Source organism: the organism of the source record quoted next, unplaced genomic scaffold, assembly GCF_019419815.1.
Source record: "Pyrus x bretschneideri cultivar Hongxiangsu unplaced genomic scaffold, Pyrus_bretschneideri_v1 Contig23, whole genome shotgun sequence".
Lineage (NCBI taxonomy): Eukaryota > Viridiplantae > Streptophyta > Magnoliopsida > Rosales > Rosaceae > Pyrus > Pyrus x bretschneideri.
In genome coordinates this window covers 499,480-518,907 of record NW_025999535.1, presented here as the reverse complement: position 1 = coordinate 518,907, position 19,428 = coordinate 499,480, and the positions used below count along the sequence as shown (strand labels likewise).

Sequence of the window (19,428 nt, the reverse complement as noted above, 5' to 3'; positions counted from 1 at the left end):
AATTCGTCCACAACCATTAAACCACTCTATGATGGTTATTAATTACAATTAGTTAATTAATCAATGAAAAAATCGAAATACATTAACCAAATCCAAAGCCAACCAAATCACCCAACTATTAAAAATAAACATCTTTAATACAACAATATATTTGCATTAAGAGTGGAGAATTTGGATTAAAATACAAAACGAAGTTTGATATCATAAATTAGTATTGAAATTCATTATTTTGTAATTCAAATTTTAAAACTCTGTTAAAGTTGAAGAAAAATATCAATAAACTATTCTATTGCATGACAAACGTAAACGACGCTTTATCGCATTAACAAAAAAATTGTAATAAATATGTATCCTAATGCGGATTCAATATCCCTTGATATTTTTCACCAATCAATTACCAATTTAATACACTAACGTAATTATTTGAAAAAAAAAAAAAATGACAAACCAGTGAAATCCTTTCCCATAAAAATCACACCAAATGACAACCGTTTCCTTTTCAAACAGAAAAAGGAGCCAAGTGCCGTTTTGTAAATACCGCCAAAAGCCAGACCCTATTTCCCACCCCCTCACAGCTTAAATACCCTCGGCGCACACACGAGTGAGACTGCATCACAAAAACCCGGCACAAAGCGAGTTGCCGGCGATTCCAACTCGTTTAACTCAGATTCTCAAAACTCACTCTTCCTCTTCCGACGCAGTTCCGACAAATGGGTTCGGGGCTGATTTTCCGAGGGCACGAAGCGGACCAACAGGTGGCGGACACCTATTCGCCCAAACCTCCGAAGCCGTGGGCCTCCGTGACCCGCCCGATTCAGTACTTGCTCCGAGAGCAGCGCCTCGTTTTCATCCTTGTGGGCATTGCTATCGCCACCGTAGTGTTCACCCTCCTCCCGTCCTCCGCCCCTATTTCTCCGTACGCCACCGGTAACGTCCCGATCTCGAACGAGTACGTCCGGTACGACTTCGATTCGTCGGCGACGGCCCATTACAAGCCGGCCTACGACCGACGGTTCGGGTTGAACAGCTGGAATTCTGGCGGCAAGGTGCCCCTGGGGCTGAAACGAAAGGGGCTCCGGATCGTCGTGACTGGCGGGGCCGGGTTCGTCGGATCGCATCTTGTGGACCGTCTGATTGAGCGAGGCGACAGCGTGATCGTTGTGGACAATTTCTTCACCGGAAGGAAGGAGAATGTGATGCACCATTTCGGAAACCCGAGGTTTGAGCTCATCCGGCACGACGTCGTTGAGCCGCTTCTGCTCGAGGTCGACCAGATCTACCATCTCGCTTGCCCTGCCTCCCCTGTTCATTACAAATTCAACCCTGTCAAGACCATTATATCCTTTCCTACTACAATGTCTTGTCATTTTTTTTAAATTCATTTAACATTTAAGTAGTTGCAGAGTCCTGACCAATCAATTAGTCCAGCGGTCATGACCGACTTGCTGTTGAGGCCAATTGACTAAGGCGGTCGGATAATTGGTCAGGTGGTAACACTCCTTGGTTAATTGGCCAGGGTACAGAACAGTGTCTTTGTCAGTTGGTCAGGCGGTTACATCATCTCTTCAGTTGGGCTTGACAAGAGTGACCCCGCCTGACCAATTGGCCAATGCGGTCATCGTGGCAGAATGACCGCCAGACAATTGCCCGATCGGTAACATTGTCAAGTCTAATTGGCCTAACTCATGTCTGCATAACGTTTTAGTTCCAATTGTTGTTGTAAATTTTTTTGGAAGCCTTAATTTTGAATCTTTGGAGATGCACAAAACCAATGTGGTGGGGACTCTAAACATGCTGGGTCTCGCAAAGAGGATCGGCGCGCGGTTCTTGCTGACGAGCACCAGCGAGGTGTACGGCGATCCTCTGCAGCACCCGCAGGTTGAAACCTACTGGGGCAACGTTAATCCAATCGGTGAGTTTCCGAACATCATTTCTATCTCCGTTTCTTTAGCCGTTTCTACCTGTCGTTACGGCGTATGTTAGCGGCAAGATGTGCGTTTAGTCTAAACTGCGCGGGACGGGCGTCGGGGTGTCCGTGTCTTTGATTTGAAACAAGTTACGGAGTCTAGTGCACGTTGGACAATGAGGGTTGGGCCCACGTGGCCAAACGTTCCTTAGATTCGGTCGATTTCCACGGTGAACGAGATACCCGTGATTTGCGGGTCCACTCATCGGACGGTGGGGATTAGTGTTTTCTCCACGTCTCCGCCATGACCAATGGTGATTGGCCGTAAAATAAGTAATTAGGGGAGGGCAGGAATGTAAAATCGACAGGCGTTATTAGGTTTAGAGTAGGTCTAGATCTGACAGGGTGTACAGAGTTATTGGTCCGTTACCTGACAAGGTAGTTGGCTGTCTGAATGGCTGACAGGTGTCCGAAGTTGTTACGACGAGGGAAAACGTACGGCCGAGACATTGACCATGGACTACCACAGAGGAGCTGGAGTTGAGGTATGGTAAATTTGCGTGTTTCACATTTACCCTTCACATTTATGGAACCCGATCTCTTTCGGATCCAAAGGAATTGAGTTCACTCATTAAATGATTCGGACCATTGAAATTTGATCTAACGACGACAAACAGAGGATCCTTTAAAAGTTGTAATAATTGTAGCCGTTTAATCAAATTTCAATAATTCGGATCATTTGATCCATGGGCTTCGTTCATTTGGATCCGGAGGGGATCTGGTTCCCACGTTTATAGATGCAAAGTTTAAATGTTTTACTAACGTCACATGGATGGATCTAATGTTCATTTGTTCTACATATCAACCAAATTATTGATATTTTCGTTGAAAAATTCAAAAAATTAAGAATTAATATGGAAGGGGATGAAATGCAAGCTTCACCCCATATAGATAAGAAAAATCAATAAATGTCGACAATATTTAATGATTCACTACAAAAGTTTTGCCTAAACTCATTGCAAATTTCGAACTATTGAATTTTGAATGAGAAATGTTCGACTAAATTTGAATGAGTTGATACACCCACCTGTTGCAAATTTCCATAAAAGGTAATTATATGGATATCAATATCCATTGATATTTCCGCCTATATCAATATTTTAAACTGCATGTATCAAAATTAGTAATCACATTTTATAAAGGGGGTCTAGAGACATTCGAACTTATTTTTATCCAAAATCTTAGATGTAATGATTTTTGTTTGCAATTTGGTATGTCATTGCAGGTTAGGATTGCTAGGATTTTTAACACATACGGGCCAAGAATGTGCATAGATGACGGCCGTGTTGTTAGTAACTTTGTTGCTCAGGTAAATTGCTTGTATATTTGATTATCTTTCGTTGAAACAGTGAGCTGTTTGTTTTAATGCTAAATGCGGGATGGTGGCAATAATGCAGGCGTTGAGGAAAGAACCGATGACGGTTTATGGTGACGGGAAGCAAACAAGGAGTTTCCAATATGTTTCTGATCTGGTGAGTGAGTCTACTTCAATACCATATATTAAGAAGTCGGTGTTGTTTATGTTTGCTTTGTTGCGTTGTGCTTAGCCTGGCAGTTTAATACTCCAAATTGCTTCTTTTTAGAGTTTATAGTATCGAGCCATGTGAAAATTTTATAATGCAAGATTAGAGACTAAGAAGGTGATTAAAAGTTATTAGTGAACATTATGTTGCCCATGTGCATCATACAAAGCATTTGAAATCGGTTTGTGAATTAAAATTTGTGCAGATTAGATAAATATAATTGATGCTTTTGTGCACATGCTGCGCACTTCAGCTCTGATCTAAGCAAAATTAGTCAATGTTTTGCATTTCGATCAGTTTTTTCGTATGAGAGTAATCATCAACATGCATTTGTTAATTGCATCTTATGTTGGTAAGTCTGGGTTGACTTGTTTGTGTTTTTGCACCATCGTTGTTTGCTCGGAGGAGTAATACGAATTTTTCAGAATCAAAACTAGTAAACCTCAGAAAAGCAGGATGTTCGTGTCTTTTGCGATGTTTCTTTTGAAATTTTTATAAATATATTGGAGGAAGTAAACAGTCCAATTTAGGGTATCTGGCGCCTGGTGGCGATCTGTTTTAGTAGTAGGCATAGTGGCAGGACAATTTCTGGTAGACTTTCTTGCAAGTGAGATTTTCTTACATGCAAGTGATTTGGGATAGAATACTTCGTAGTTGGGCATTTGGGGTGTGCTTTTATCTGTTATGCTGGGAAGCAGAAAGAAGTTACTTCCACACATAAGTGATTTTCTGGTTTAGTACTGCTTGTTGCTGATGCTGAAAAGTAATATGACACTGCCGTTTGTGTATCGCAACCCACAACAGGTGGAAGGTCTGATGCGTCTGATGGAAGGTGAACATGTGGGACCCTTCAATCTCGGAAACCCGGGTGAATTCACCATGCTCGAACTTGCAAAGGTAAAATTAAGATCAGATGACATCCCTAATCGAATGTCGCAGCTTAATAATTTTCTGGTTCATCACTTATTTTGTATTTTTTGCTTGTTTGTTGGTTGGTGCTTGCAGGTGGTGCAAGAAACAATCGACCCAGCAGCAAAGATCGAGTATAGGCCGAACACAGAGGATGACCCCCACAAGAGGAAACCTGATATCACAAAGGCTAAAGACTTACTCGGCTGGCAACCAAAGGTGTCCCTTCAAAAGGGTCTCCCTCTCATGGTCTCTGACTTCAGGAAACGCATCTTCGGTGACCACAAGGAAGGTGGCGCTACCACCGCCCTGTAATATATCTCCCGATGTTAATGTCTTGGCATGGCAATTGGAAAATATACTTGAATTCTCACTTGCAAACCGGCAACGGGGAAAGACAGTTCCTTTCTTTCGTTCTTTCTTTCCCGTCCAATTCCCAGACGAAATACAGCAGCAAAGATCTCGCAGCTGCAGTAGTAGCAAAAACAGTAGCGTATAAGTTCCAGCACCCGTTTGTATGTCCTTTTGTTCGTTCTGTGTTGTTATCGTCTTAAAGCTTAATAGAACAGCGAGAGCTTCTCTTTTCCGTCTTCCTATTCTTTTCTGTGCCACCGGTCTCCATTAGAGGCGGCATTGATAAGATTACATAAATTTTCATGATATTTACTTCTTGTATTCTGAATTAGCTTCTCCAAATTATTGATCCATTTCATTAGTTACATATCAACATTCAAACAAAGATGCTTGTATGCACAAAAAGCCCCAGGTTTGGCGAGGTAAATGTATTAAAAGGGAGAGTTTTTAGCAGATGGTGCTGCTACGTTTGGCAGCGAACTCGTTTTGGGTAAAACCATATCAGGTTACAATAGTGAAAGACCTTTTTCTTCCCCTTTGTACCTCTTTTGATTTTTGGACTTCACATCGAAGACATTAACGGAGGATCAGGAGAAATAAACAGAGATGTGTGGAAATCATTTTTCTAAAAGTACGATACTCATTAGTTAAGTGCATCTGATATTCGGAGATAAATTGTTATGGAGAGGTCCATGAAACATCTCTAATGGAAACACCGTAATTTTGAGACCGTGAATAAAAGGGGCAACATTTAAGAGCTAGGGCTACACTGGCGAGTGATGTAGCAATCTGCGCCCTCTCAACCCACAAAAATACGATGGCGTCCGCGGTCGCTGCTTTTTTTTTGGTGTCTGGGATGGTGGAGATGCCGTGCCGTTCATTTTCAGAATGCCATTCTTAAACGTGTGGATTGGTTGCACCACGACGGAGTTGTCATCATTCGTGTGCTTCTCGAGCCAAGTTATGATGTCTGCAAAGACGACTTCCACGTTCCCATCGGGCTCTCCCGACGTTAGGCCGTGCCACATTCCAGGGTACAGTTTTATGGTCTTGTCTGTGCTGCTGGCTTTCTCATACAGTGATCTGCTCACTTCTGGGTCTGTAACTGTATCTGCCTCCCCATGCAACACGAAGAATGGTAGCCTCACCTGCCCAAATGAATCCCGAAAATCAACGCTAATCACGTCAATTAGCAATCTAAGCAGTCTAGCATTATTACTGAATCAACTAGGCAAACGAAAGTTAGACCAGTTGGCCAGCATAGTGCGTCGGTCAAAATATATTGAATAAAATGGTAGCAAGAAAATACCTCATGCAAAGTGTCTTCAAGGGTCATGCTAGTTCTCAGCATTTCCAGTGCTGTTTTAAGCCTTGGCTTGTCTTGATATATCAGTTTGTTGCTCCTTATCTGAAGGGGACACCATCTAAACATTTAAACTCGATCCATTTCTATCTAACATTTCGAAAAAAAAGTTACAAGTTTGAGGTTATTTAGTTCCAGCAGCTTTCGCAAAAGATTCACTTTCGTTCCTGTATTTTTGATTGCATCAAAATTGGTATTGAGTTTTGCAAATTGTACAAATCCGAGAGAATTGTTCAACTTCTGTTAGGTAAATTAGACGGACTCGTAGAAGGAACGTCTTCGTATTGGTACAAAATTTAAAGTAGAGTTAATTGTCACCTTTTCGCGCTTTACAGGATCTTTGAAGGCGGAGTCTATGACGTCCTTGGTGGGTACTATCTTCCATTTGGGAATAATCCCCTCCGCTCTGGTTAATACATTGATCACCAGCTGGTGTGGCTTGACCTTTTCTGATATCTACCAAAATATTACTCGCAAATTGTGAGCAAAACTTCAGCCCGATGGTCGGATTGGGCGAGCAAAACTTACACGCGAAATAACCAAACGTAAAATGTAATGTGTGTTACTATTACCTTACACATGGGTGCAACAAGAACAGCACCATTCCAAAATGTAGGATCCTTCTTGTGAAGCAACAGGGAAACTGCCCCTCCCATGGATTCTCCATACAAAAATCTACATTTGTCCCGGTACTCCTCCTCCGCTGCGATACCATTTTAAAATTGCTTTCATTAAAACTAAAATAACTTTGTATCGTCACACTTAAAAACTTCGTAATTGAATTGGATACGTACCACAAATTGATTTGAAGAATTCATTGCAATCGTTGACAATGTTTTCGAACTTCTTGATGTAACATCTAACCCCTTTCGAACGTCCATGGCCCTCGTAGTCGATTCCAAACACGGCATAGCCCGCGTTAGCTAGGATAATCCCACACTCTATGTACATGACCATAGCACATCGAATTAATTTATCAATTAATGGTTAACCCCAAAATCAAAAAGTAATTAAGTCATATCAATATTTATAAACTACAGACCCTACGGTCCAAAATTTGTCTGCCAACCAAATTCAAACCAAACCAAAACAAACCCGGTTGACCAAAAATTTCGTTTTCATTTGGTACCTCGTCCATACGACATGGCAGTTGAAAATGCCGATGGAGGGTTGCTGTCAATGATGGCCCAAAATAATAAATTTGAAAGGAAAAAGCACACCTCACATTATAATTTTCAAATAGCAAATTAAATGCCGAAAATGTCTTGAGAAAAATTTGCGTTTATTTTCTTTGAAGTCCTATGATTGTGATCATTCATCTTATATCATGCGATTAGAAATTATTTTAAAATTAAATATAAATAATATTTAACGAAAATTGATTACACAATATACTATAAATAATCACTATTATAGGATTCCAGAAAAAACATAAAAAAATAAGATTCGAAAAGAATTCTGCAAGGATCTTTATCTAAAAAACGGTAGTCAAAGATTAGGGCAATTATTTAAGATAAAGTCTAAAGTAGATAGGACGTTTTCATTGCTTATTAATTAGCATTAAAGACTGCACGCAAGGGCAACTGACCGGAAAAGGATCCGCCGTGATGTTGACCGTTCATCATACATCGTGCGGTTAGTTTTCGTTAGATATTATTTATATTTAATTTTAAATTTTAAATTTTGAAATAATTTATGACCGCACAATATATGATAAACGGTAACGATCACGCGATTTTTAGGATTCTCAAGAAAATGATCCAGCGAGGATCCTTTTTCCAACTGACCTACTAAATGCCAGTTATAAAGATTCGATGGGATACATGTAGCTTAGCTAGAAACTCGCTTCCCTGTTCATAAAAATCGAAGTAATATAGAAATTAGGTTTCTCTCCCTTCCTCTTTTCATGTCCTTTCATAAATTAATACAAATATTGACGTGACTTAACTGTGATCGTTCAAATAGAAGGAAAGGAAAGGAAAGAGAAAAAAAGAAATGAGAGAATTCTACTCTGTAATATAGTGTCCTGGTACTCATTGTTTCGTGTCTACGTAGAAACTATTTAAAATTCAACATTTTATCTCAAATAGATGAATATGAGGACACTATCTATCATGCTCCACCATTTACTGTTCATAAAAGCGGATTTCTTTCTAATTTAAGTTCTTATATGACGACGTGAGTTTAAATTCCGTCGATGATTAGTCTAACAAAACTTTTCGTTTGACAAAAAAAAAACACACACACACACACACACAACACACGTCGCGGGTTGTGCCTCAAATAATTGAACATTGAACCAGAATGGCAGCAGTCATTCAGTGCAGTAGGCATAGGGAATACGAAGAGTATGGGCAATAATAATCCCACGGTGCAACACACATGTTTGGCAATGATTTAAGCTTATCCGCGCTTTGTTTCTTTTCTAATTCCTGTGTCTCCTTTGTGAATCGTAACAAATGCAGAGCAGGAATGGCATATGAGAGAGCAATATCATCAGAATTCACATGCGCCTATTTCTCTATGAGAAATGGCAAGGAGAGACTCTTAAAGTGAAATTTTTCATGAACTCTCAGCTACTTTACAGTTTAACAATAGTTTTCGTATCAATATTATAAAATATTATGCTAAAAACATAAAATTACAAAGAAATCATAATGAGTTTTACTTTTGAGAGAATTTCTTTAATCTCTTTCCCTATTTCCCAAAAGATATTATCATCTTTTGATTCGATAACATAACCGCCTAGACATATGCCCTTTTTGAGAGGCAAATTACTGCTAAAAGATAGTGATTTTCACTCTCGTTTTCTCGTTCTATACTTATATCCGTGTATTAATACTTTTTTATTCGCGTTTGATCTATTCAATTCAAAATCTAGAAAATAAGAGAGTACATTGAGAGAAGAAAATTGTAAAAATCACTTTCCTAGAAGAAAAAAAAACCCATCGGTTGGCTTGAAAATCATTGCCTCGTGGATTGATTTACCTAATTTTAGGGTCTCTGCATCCACTAGATTTACCTTTCATGCAGAAAAAGGTGGAGATGAAGAAAGGTGAAAGTTACCTTAAAACTTTCTTTCCCGTTTTACCGTTGAAAGGGAAATTACTGTCTTAATTAACACTATAATTAAAAGTTAAATGCCAGATTAATTAAAGAAGTAATGGTAATGGAGATTAAGAAAGAAGAAAGAAGGAATGGAAAACGAGGAGGATGAGTTATTTAAGATGATATTTAATACCTCTCATGAAACCGCTGCACTCCATGCCGTACCCTGCAACTCCATAATGAGCACCGATTAATATCCACACATGCTCCCATCAAACAGGGATGCATATTCGGACGTAGCCGAGTTGGTTAGAACAGTGTATTTGCTCGAGTTTGAAAGAACAAAAGAGAGGAGAGAGAGAGAGAGATAGTACCATGGCAAAGAAAAACAAGGGCCTTTGGAGATGAAAAGGGCAACCATCTGCAAGTAAAAAGCTGCACTCCTCTTGAATTCCTTATGTAAACCTTCTCTCATGGAACAAAATAAACACCATTAATTAGAGAAAACACCATCTAGACAAACATATTATATATATCAACATTGTCTAATTCAAGCAAACACATATATGTGTATAATATATGTATATATACTTACTTCCTGATATTCTCCCTCCATGTTCACGCAAGAGAGCAAATTTAAAGAAAAGAAAACGACTCAGAATCCCATGTTTTTTATCCAACTGTGGATCTGTAGTGACGATGATAATTTGGAAAAAGAGAAGGTTGATGAGCGGCAATGTTATAAATTATAATATAATATTAGCCAAAAGAGGGAGAGATTCTGAAGGAAGATGGCGAAGAAAGTGGAGACTCTGAAACAGACGAGATGAGAGAAAGACAGAGGGACCGTGGGTACGTGTTTATCTGGAAATGTGATTTCTTTTCCGAAAAACCCAAATTGCAAAATATATGAAATGAAAGAAAGTGTGGATTGGCGTGGTAAAGAGACCAATTAGTACATTTTGCCAAAAATGAAGAAAAGAAAAGGAAATACATGAGACTATCTCCTACTATTGGGTGGAAAATCGACAAAATTTAGCCTCATATCTCTACTAATTAATGAAACCTTCTTTGTCAATCAAAAGAGGGTGAAAAGACAATTTAGTCTTCTATTATACAAAAAAATTGATGGGCAATAATGTAATTTCACAAGTTCAAATTTTACTATATTTTATTGAAGCCTCACCTAATATTTAAAATTTAAAAAAAAAAAAAAAACCTCTCACTTCCTCCACGTTCTCTCTCTCTCTCTATCTCTCTTTCTCTCCTTCTCTCTTCTTCTCATTTTCTAAAAAAAATGTGTTCGTACACACAAAGTGTCACATCCCGGCCCGGGGGGACCACTTCCCGGGCCCGCTCCACCACCGTAGCACGATATTGTCCGCTTTGGGCCCTCAGCACGCCCTCACGGTTTTGTTTCTGGGAACTCACACGAGAACTTCCCGATAGGTCACCCATCCTGGGAATGCTCTCGCGCGCTACTCGCTTAACTTTGGAGTTCCCATGGAACCCGAAGCCAGTGAGCTCCCAAAAGGCCTCGTGCTAGGTAGAGATGGGAATATACATATAAGGATCACCCCTGGGCGATGTGGGATGTCACAATCCACCCCCCTTAGGGGCCCGACGTCCTCGTCGGCACACACGCGACCAGGGTTAGGCTCTGATACCAAATTGTCACATCCCGGCCCGGGGGGGACCACTTCCCGGGCCCGCTCCACCACCGTAGCACGATATTGTCCGCTTTGGGCCCTCAGCACGCCCTCACGGTTTTGTTTCTGGGAACTCACACGAGAACTTCCCGATGGGTCACCCATCCTGGGAATGCTCTCGCGTGCTACTCGCTTAACTTCGGAGTTCCCATGGAACCCGAAGCCAGTGAGCTCCCAAAAGGCCTCGTGCTAGGTAGAGATGGGAATATACATATAAGGATCACCCCTGGGCGATGTGGGATGTCACACAAAGTGCGTGGGCAAATACTAGTTTTTAATTAAGAACTATCATTAGCACTCTAAAAATTTCATTCTACGCTTCTCATAAACGTATTTTTCTTTCTAATTATAGAAAGTTTGGAGTGCAAAATGAGATTTTTAGAGTGTCAATAACAATTCATTTTTAATTATTTGTTTTTATGTATGAAGTTAGTTACTTTTTTCCTCCAAGGGTTAATGACCTATAATTCTCACCCGAACTTTATATTTTGTTAAATTTTTGTATTTCTTTAATATTTTTTTGTATGCTAACAACCTTAGACTTAGTTTTTGTATAATCTATCTTCTTTTATTTTACGATTGTTTTGATGTAAAAAATTCAAATTCTAAAAATTTTCTGTGGAACATTTTATGGATTACATACAAATGGATGGGTATTCATAAATTTTTTACGTTGGATCTAATTTAGATTAATTAATAATATTATTTTAGCTATTAAATTTAAATTTGAATTGTTGAATTTTTTTATTATTGTTAATTGATTAAAATGTATTTTTGCCAAGGGATTTTAAAAGTAACCCAAGAGGCAAGGCTCATTGAATCATAACCCAAGAGGAGCGACAACCGATGAGTGGCAATTGTTAAGAAATCACATCCACACATTATTTTAGTCCTATTGTGTGCCGCGCCACACTGGATTAGCCCGCGTCAATGGAATTGATGCGTAGGCCCTGCTATCCCCCTTTTTTACCTGGATTCATTGCCATAATGGCCCCATTTTCCGGAAATAAATCATCTCCGGATCCCTTGCACCCAAAATCTTATCCACCCTAGGTGGACGCAAGACCCAAATACTCACCACAATCACAAAATCTTGTTTATTCCACCCCCAGAATACACCTCTTTTGATATTCTGGGTTGGAGATAGTTTAAAGGCTTTATAATACAGTAGCATACAATAAAGATGTTTTGTGCATTAATGTAATAATAATGCGTTTCTTAAAATAAAAGATTTCAAATTTTACTCATATAGAACGAGTTTAATATCTAATTATACATAATGTACTGATAGTTAATCTCAAAGTCACTTCCTCCATTGTCGCTTCATTTGGACCCAAAAAGGACAATGTCCTTTCCTACATTGTCGTTTTTTTTTTTTTTTTTTTTTGGAAAAAAGGTAATTATATTACCACAAGAAACAGACAAACTTACAACCTGAACAAACTAGGGTCCAAAAACAAAAGTACATATACAAACAAAAAGGACCAGCCCAGCAAACAAAACCTAAGCCCAACCCACAACGTGGGCCCAAAACAGAAACACCACAAGAACGCCGGCAGAACCAAGAATTCGACAGCCGCCGCCTCTGCAACAGTATTTCGAGATTCACCCAATTCCATGCCTCCAACCGCACGCCAACCCGACGATCAGAGCATCCTCCATTGTCGTTTGTACAAAAAAAACTAAGCATTAGTGTCGTAACAATTATGTGTTTCGACGTTTAGTGCATCACGAGCCGTGAAAAAGTTGATAGTAAAGTTCACGGAAAAAAGAAAGAAAAAATCCTTAAAAATGTATAATTTGTATAGTTGTATATACGGGAGCACCATCTTTTACTTTTAGGTGATATGCATTTTGCTTTGATACCTATTTATTTATTTGTGTCACCAACCAAGCACCAAACTTTTTAAAGTCATTTGATATAGTTGCTTTGTGCCTACTTAAATTTATAACATCATTTAATTTTTAGGGCACTATTTTCTACTTAGAGTAGGATTCTCTGCCCTTCTATCCCCTCCTATTTAAACAGTTGCGATTACGCCACATCTACATCTTGTTTTGAATTTTTTATATGGAGAATAAGACAAAAAGAAGAGTGTGACATGAGATGATGGAAGATGATGGTAATAGGAGGGGAAATAATCCTTCTCCCGCACCCTGTCCACTTAGGAGGAGGATTCTCTACCCTCCTATTCCCATCTCCTTTCATCCCGTCCTCTCAAACATTGTTTTTTGTCTTATTATCTCTATAAAAAAATTAATATAAGATGTTGACGCGGTTTAACCGTAACCGTTCAAATAGAAAATCATAGAAGGGTAAAGAGATTAGGAGAGTAGAGAATAGTAGAGAATCCTGCTCCCATCTACTTTAGGGTACCAAGAGATTCTGATAAGACTTTGAAATGACTTTAGGGTACCATCTACCATTTCTACTTTAGGGTGCCCTGTTTAATGTTGAATGGCGACAAGTCCACCCACCACTCTTCTCTTTTTTACCCACCTTGTATTTTTAGTTACGCCCTCTTAAACTGCACTTTAATTTTATTTTGTCCTATAACTTAAAAGTCATTATTTTATTTTTTAAAGCTCAAAATACGTTTCACTTTGACTTGTATACTTTCTCTTCTCCTTGAAACTTATAAATCGCATCTTAAAACATATGTGGGATCCAACACCCAATAAGATTATGCTACATATGCAATAAATTTGATTATAAATCTCCATGAGTTAACATCCAACAATCAAAGAATATTAAGTTAAAAAAAAAATTGAAGAGATAAAAAAATTAATTAGCCTGCACACCCAACTTAAACGCACACAAGAAACTAACAGTAAGGCATTGTGGAGCTAATTTAAAGTTTTATTGAGACGATTTTGAAGTTTTAGGGAGCAAAATGAGATCAAAATCAAGTTCCAAGATGCAAAGTGGAGCAAACTATGAGTTTCAGAAAGTAAAGTGACGATTTTTGAGTTACATGGAGCAAAATGAGATTAAAATCGAGTTTCAAGAGACATAGCTAAAAATAAACCTTATTTCTAATATCGGCCTAAAATATCTTTGTATAATATGAAAAGAGAAAAAATACTTGAAAATAAATTTGATAATCTTTCATAAATACTTTGATATTTCACCAACCGCATAACCCCTACACCCAAAATAGGAACCAAATTATTGAGTCGTCACCTAAACAATTGACCTCGTATTCATTCATTCAACCAGAGACTGACTTCTCATGCTTTCTTCATAAAATTAGGTTAACAGGTAGAAGATAGTCACTCATTATCTTTCACATAAATAGCCTAGGCCCTCATTGGTTCCTAATTACCAAATTACAACCTACATCATCTGCTTCTTGTTAATACTTACATATCAAGCAAGAATCGTATCGAAGCCAACTCAAACAGAATCAATGATGCACGAAAACGCAATGTTCAAGTGTAAATAGTTATTTTATGCACTTGGTTTTGACATGGTATGAACCTACGCGGAGTAGAAACTCCGTCTCTTATGCAATCACAAATAAACTTACAGAAAAACGAAGATAAAAGCTCTATAATATTGCAGTAATGTCTAAGTTGACTAATTATAAACAGAGATTTGCCTGTTCTTTCGTGTGTGTTTTTTGGTTTTTCGGGTATCAGCATGTACAATGCTCACCTGGTTTAGTTTCACCCAGAATTCAAAGACTGAAGGGGTTTATCGGTTGAAGGGCATTCATTCTCGATTAAGTATGCATTAAAGGGAACATCTGCAACAACACTGAATCTTTATTATCCCCTCTACTGGTGTACAAAACAAACAAAAACTGAAAGGCATACAAAAGAATTGAATCGTCAATCAACAGTCGCTTGGTTCATAGACGCTAAACCTATAGACATAACAGAAAGCATTTCTTTGCTTAGTCATAACTAATGCTAGTGACACAGACAAAGGGATCTAAGCAGGGGATGGAAAAGGAAAGTACATGATGTAAGGAGAGGAGAACAACCTCCTCTCAGATGCGCTCCTCCGCAGTCTTCCACCAGGAGGTATTTCAAATTGCTCTAGCATAGTCAGTGGCAACTTTGAAAGCAGACACCAGACAAGCCATAGGAATCACCTGCGTCCAGCTTCGTGTCATAGCGGCAATGGCTCCCCCTGCTACTGCACCAGCAACCAAACCATTCACCTGCCAGAAGGGGAAAAGTACAATTCTTTTAGCAGGCCATCATGCTTCTGCACATCATAATATTCTTCAGGTTATTATTGTCCTACTCCTACATATGCAAGAATATCAACGAGCGTGTCTAGCGATGAACATACAATCACAATCATACAAAAATGTAAACTGCCATTTCATGGGATGTCAGAGTTTTAAAGCTTGCTTGACATGTCCTTTAGCTTAAAGAATTAGCATTTCAAACTTTATTCTTTAGAGACTCAATGAAGATTCAAAATCCGGTTGCACCACCAATATAGACAAATTATCAAGTGCAACCTTTGCAAGTTTTACATAGAAATCCACTATCCAGCTGGCTAGCTGGTGAATCTAGTGTTGCCAGGAAATATGTTAATGCAGCAGCAATGGTGTGTCCTGGATACAATATAGAACTTGAGTGCAAGAGCTTATGAGCAATGCAAGTTGGATTACATTGCGCAAATTACTAACAATTGCTTCGTTTGAATTAGTAACCATAATCATGATTATCGTTATTTGGACTTTCCAAAAGCACATTTAGATCACAATGACTTTCTAAGAATTGGGTTTCTTCCTAAAACACAGATTACACACATTCGAAGGCAATGTCGATGGATATACTCACTAACCCAATCACTCTTTCCCCGATATCTTTGAAGCCCACAATGAGTAACAGTACATATCCCAGCAACGAGTCCTGCAACCCAATGCCGCTCAGAACAATCCAAACAGAAAACAAAAACAAGCAGCAGGATTTATGCATCTGAGCTTTACCATATTGCACTCCACACGCTCCAGCCGACCTCGCCTGCTCACGGAACCAAAGAAAGCGTATAACTCAAAGCTTTTACTAACAACACAAAAGACAACATATTTTTTCACGAAAGAATCTGTACCACAAAAGCCGCCTGAGCTGCTCCAGTCAAGCCTAAATCCGCGGCAAAAAGATACAGTGTAAAAAACCCAAAATTAATTTTCCATTTTTGAGCCAAGAACAATTGAAAAGTTCGGTACTTTACCTTGTTTACGAGCATCGTGGGGACCGGAACATAGGCCCCAAATTGCACCGGCCTGAAATTAATGGTATTTTAGAAGGAAGGACTTGGGAGAAATAGAAATTAGAGTAGATTGTTTACCACTTGAGTTCGGAAGGGGTTGGGTTTACCGTTCCGATGCGGAGGATGGAATCGACGGCGACGGAGGAGCAGGGCACGACGTCGTACGGCTCTCCCTCCATCTATCAGTTCCGCTCCCGCCTTCCCAAGCAATACTCCGTTACTCAGGTGCCGAAACGACGCCGTGGACCCTTGACTCATCGTAACCGATCCGAGGCGAAACGAAACGTGGGAAGAGAAACCACTAATACGACAGCGTTAAACCCATCCGGGCTTATGAGATGATTGGGCCGGGGTAGACAGGCCCAGACGTGTTTGTAGTTAAGTCTTATACTCGGGCTTTGGGCCCGTACCTGAAAGATAAATTAAAAACCCGCGAATCCAAAACCCTAGCACCTTTTATTCTACTGAGGGCTAACCCTAACATACGCAGCTCCCACACGCAGAGAGAGAGAGAGAGAGAGAGAGAGAGAGAAGCAAAGATGAGTCGTGGGGCGGCAGCAGGGACGAAGGGAGGGAAGAAGAAGGGAGCCTCGTTCACGATAGACTGCGCGAAGCCGGTGGAGGATAAGATCATGGACATCGCCTCACTGGAGAAGTTCCTCCAGGAGCGCATCAAGGTCGGCGGTAAGGCCGGCGCTCTCGGCGACTCCGTCACCGTCTCCCGCGAGAAGAACAAGATCACCGTCACCTCCGACTCCAACTTTTCCAAAAGGTACCAACATTCACTCTTACCTTATTTTATTTATTTGTTTGCAAATACCATTTTGCTTTATACCCATTTGCAGGTCTGAATTTTGATTAAAACCCAATGATTTAAACCTCATTTGCTTGTAATTATTTGTGGAATATGTTTTTTATTTGTATATTTTTGAGCAAATATTTGATAATGCGTTGGTTTGTTCTTCAATTTGAAGTTTTAATCTTTTGAATTAGTCAAGGTTTTGGATTATTGCATTTTACATGAGTGTACATTGAGGCCGAACGTAAAATAATTAAATTTCTCGCACCTTGATTAGTATTAGTTGCAATTTGGAACTTGATAATTTGCATATGTTAGGCTAATTGATGCAGGTGCTCACTTGTTTGTAACTAATTTTTTTTTTTTTTAACAATCGATATTATCTACACTAAGGGGAGGGAGTGGGCTTAGCCTCACAATGGGCTAGCAATAATGTGGTTCAAATTCGCGTTTGGCGAGAATCGAACCTAAGATGTTTGTAACTAATTAACTCTGTGTAAAATGATATTTTTTCGGTGGTTGGAAATCTTTGATGCCGGGAGGAGAATTCGCAATAGCTTATTTTCTCCATATCTTGGAATTTTAGATTTCTTTTCAATTGTATTTTTTTGGTTTGTTGCATTTCTATGAATGTAAATTGAAGTTCAGCTTAAAGTGTGTGAAAGTCTTATATCTGGACTGGTAACGGTTTCAGTTAGAAAAATGGATACTCTTATGTTGATTGTTGAGCAGTAATTGTCTTCTCTGTTTTCTTTTGTGAGTAACCTTTGTATCGCTCGTTTATCAGGTATCTTAAATACTTGACGAAGAAGTACTTGAAGAAGCACAACGTGAGGGATTGGCTTCGCGTGATTGCATCCAACAAGGACCGCAATGTTTATGAATTGAGATACTTCAACATTGCTGAGAACGAGGGTGAGGAGGAAGACTAAATACTTTGCCTCCTGTTTTGTGGCATTTCCGGTTGAGCTTAGTTGTTCTATAGACCGTCTTTTGCTTTTAACCTGTCTTATCTATCAACTTCTGTTTGAGCTTGTTTCATGATTGATACTTCCTCTGAAATTAAGCTTCTTTGAAGACTTTGTTTTGAAATTTAGAATCTGGTTGTTACATTATCTATGTGCCTGGTGCAATACATATTTCCTCGAGGAATTTGGTTATGGCGGATTGAATTTATCTACGGTGTTTTATGTACAAGATCTGTGAAAGTTTTCACCTTCATTGAACTTCATGTCGTTAATTGTAGGGATTGAGTTGGACTTTTCTTATCTAGTTGTTAATTAAACTCATGAGAGACTGAAATTGGCGTTATTCAATCATGAATCCGAGACCCCAAGTTTGATTATCTCACTCTCCAATCTCTCTCTCTCTCTCTCTCTCTCCTCAAAGACCCGTTTTCCTCGTTGCTCTCGCTCCGTCAATGGTGAGCATGTTGTCCTCTCCACCCCAGTACAAGGTCTGGGCTGCGAAGGCGATGGAGGAGAAGCGGGTTTTGCTCTTGAGGGATAGCTAAATTTCAATCCTTTGTTTTCCACTCTAAGGTTCACTCCTTTTTCTTCTTAAGAGATTATATTCACACGATCCAAATTACTTGTCCCATACTCTTTTACTTTTTAAATACTCTACACACTACTAACTCTTGATAAAAAAAAAAATAATAATAAAAAATTAAAATGGTGTGAGCCTATGAGGGAAGTAATTTGGGATGTGTGAATATAATCTCTATTCTTCTTTCCCTTCTATAGACCAGAAAATCACTCAAATCACACGCTTCTTCCGAACTCAGCAACCAAGATTCAAATATGCATAAGAAGTTTCAATCAAATGAGGAAACCTTCAATCAATTGAACCACATTCGCTTCACCCAAGAACCCACATTTACAAAACTCCAACTCTTTCCTTCTATTTTTTGGACTAAATTTTGTGCTGAAAAACAAGAACAATCAGAATCAAGTGTGAAGGAAAACATTGAAGATCGGGAAGCGTAGAGCAGCAAAATCATTTGGGTTTTGAGAGTCTTGGGATTTGTTTTGTAAAAAGTTATAGTCATTAAGGGAATATTAGTACTTTCGTATCAACTTTTGGTTATAATTATCATAAATTTTAAAGGTTGGCTATAATTCTATATGGAGTTTAAATTTTGGTTATTTTTCTAAATTTCCCTATATAATCTTGATGTTGACCTAAACATAATCAATTAGATCGATTAGGATTGTGTGTCCACCGCATCATGTAAGTTTAAATTTCAGTTCGGCTGATTACATTAAATTAGTAATCGCTCAAAAATATCAGATTAAAATAAGAGAGTTTTAACGAAACACTCTTTATATTGTTCACTTTTAACGAAATGAACATTTTTATTCTAAAAAGTCACTTCTGGTACTATTCACTTACAACACATTTTTATCATTTTGATTAAAACTCAAAGCTTTCAAGTTATTTTCATTAGTTTTCCTTTAAAATAACTACATTACCATAATTTCAGCTAATAATGAAACAAAAAAAGAAGAAGAAAAATACA

General features: G+C 38.8%; 4 protein-coding genes across 8 annotated transcripts; 2 read left to right on the top strand and 2 right to left on the bottom strand.

Moving 5' to 3' along the window:
• The first annotated feature begins 633 nt into the window (after positions 1-633).
• LOC103928376 (UDP-glucuronic acid decarboxylase 2) lies at positions 634-5,119 on the top strand. Its single transcript, XM_009337408.3, has 7 exons — positions 634-1,337; positions 1,765-1,912; positions 2,372-2,451; positions 3,192-3,275; positions 3,364-3,438; positions 4,294-4,386; positions 4,495-5,119. The coding sequence occupies exons 1-7, from the start codon at positions 711-713 to the stop codon at positions 4,711-4,713; spliced, it is 1,326 nt and encodes a 441-aa protein (XP_009335683.1). The 5' UTR covers positions 634-710; the 3' UTR covers positions 4,714-5,119.
• A 276-nt stretch (positions 5,120-5,395) lies between these two features.
• On the bottom strand, positions 5,396-10,117 carry LOC103928423 (caffeoylshikimate esterase-like). Its single transcript, XM_048585637.1, has 8 exons — positions 9,759-10,117; positions 9,538-9,628; positions 9,357-9,389; positions 6,910-7,056; positions 6,688-6,818; positions 6,434-6,571; positions 6,062-6,160; positions 5,396-5,900 (listed from the first exon to the last, which is right to left on the bottom strand). Exons 1-8 carry the CDS (start codon positions 9,777-9,779, stop codon positions 5,517-5,519), a joined length of 1,044 nt encoding a protein of 347 aa, XP_048441594.1. The 5' UTR covers positions 9,780-10,117; the 3' UTR covers positions 5,396-5,516.
• Positions 10,118-12,261: 2,144 nt separating this feature from the next.
• Positions 12,262-16,377, bottom strand: LOC103928378 (outer envelope pore protein 16-4, chloroplastic). Of its 5 annotated transcripts, XR_007258849.1 has the most exons (8): positions 16,216-16,377; positions 16,070-16,121; positions 15,947-15,978; positions 15,825-15,858; positions 15,680-15,747; positions 14,838-15,041; positions 14,531-14,621; positions 12,262-12,528 (listed from the first exon to the last, which is right to left on the bottom strand). XR_007258849.1 is itself a non-coding variant. In XM_009337411.3 (6 exons), the coding sequence occupies exons 1-6, from the start codon at positions 16,285-16,287 to the stop codon at positions 14,926-14,928; spliced, it is 378 nt and encodes a 125-aa protein (XP_009335686.1). In that variant the 5' UTR covers positions 16,288-16,377; the 3' UTR covers positions 14,623-14,925. The 5 variants fall into 5 exon arrangements, 2 of the variants coding, with proteins under 2 accessions (XP_009335686.1, XP_009335685.1); XR_007258850.1 differs by having other exon boundaries at positions 12,262-14,621; positions 15,676-15,747; XR_007258848.1 differs by having other exon boundaries at positions 12,262-14,621.
• A 210-nt stretch (positions 16,378-16,587) lies between these two features.
• LOC103928379 (60S ribosomal protein L22-2) lies at positions 16,588-18,067 on the top strand. Its single transcript, XM_009337412.3, has 2 exons — positions 16,588-16,880; positions 17,695-18,067. The coding sequence occupies exons 1-2, from the start codon at positions 16,648-16,650 to the stop codon at positions 17,837-17,839; spliced, it is 378 nt and encodes a 125-aa protein (XP_009335687.1). The 5' UTR covers positions 16,588-16,647; the 3' UTR covers positions 17,840-18,067.
• Positions 18,068-19,428: the final 1,361 nt, after the last annotated feature.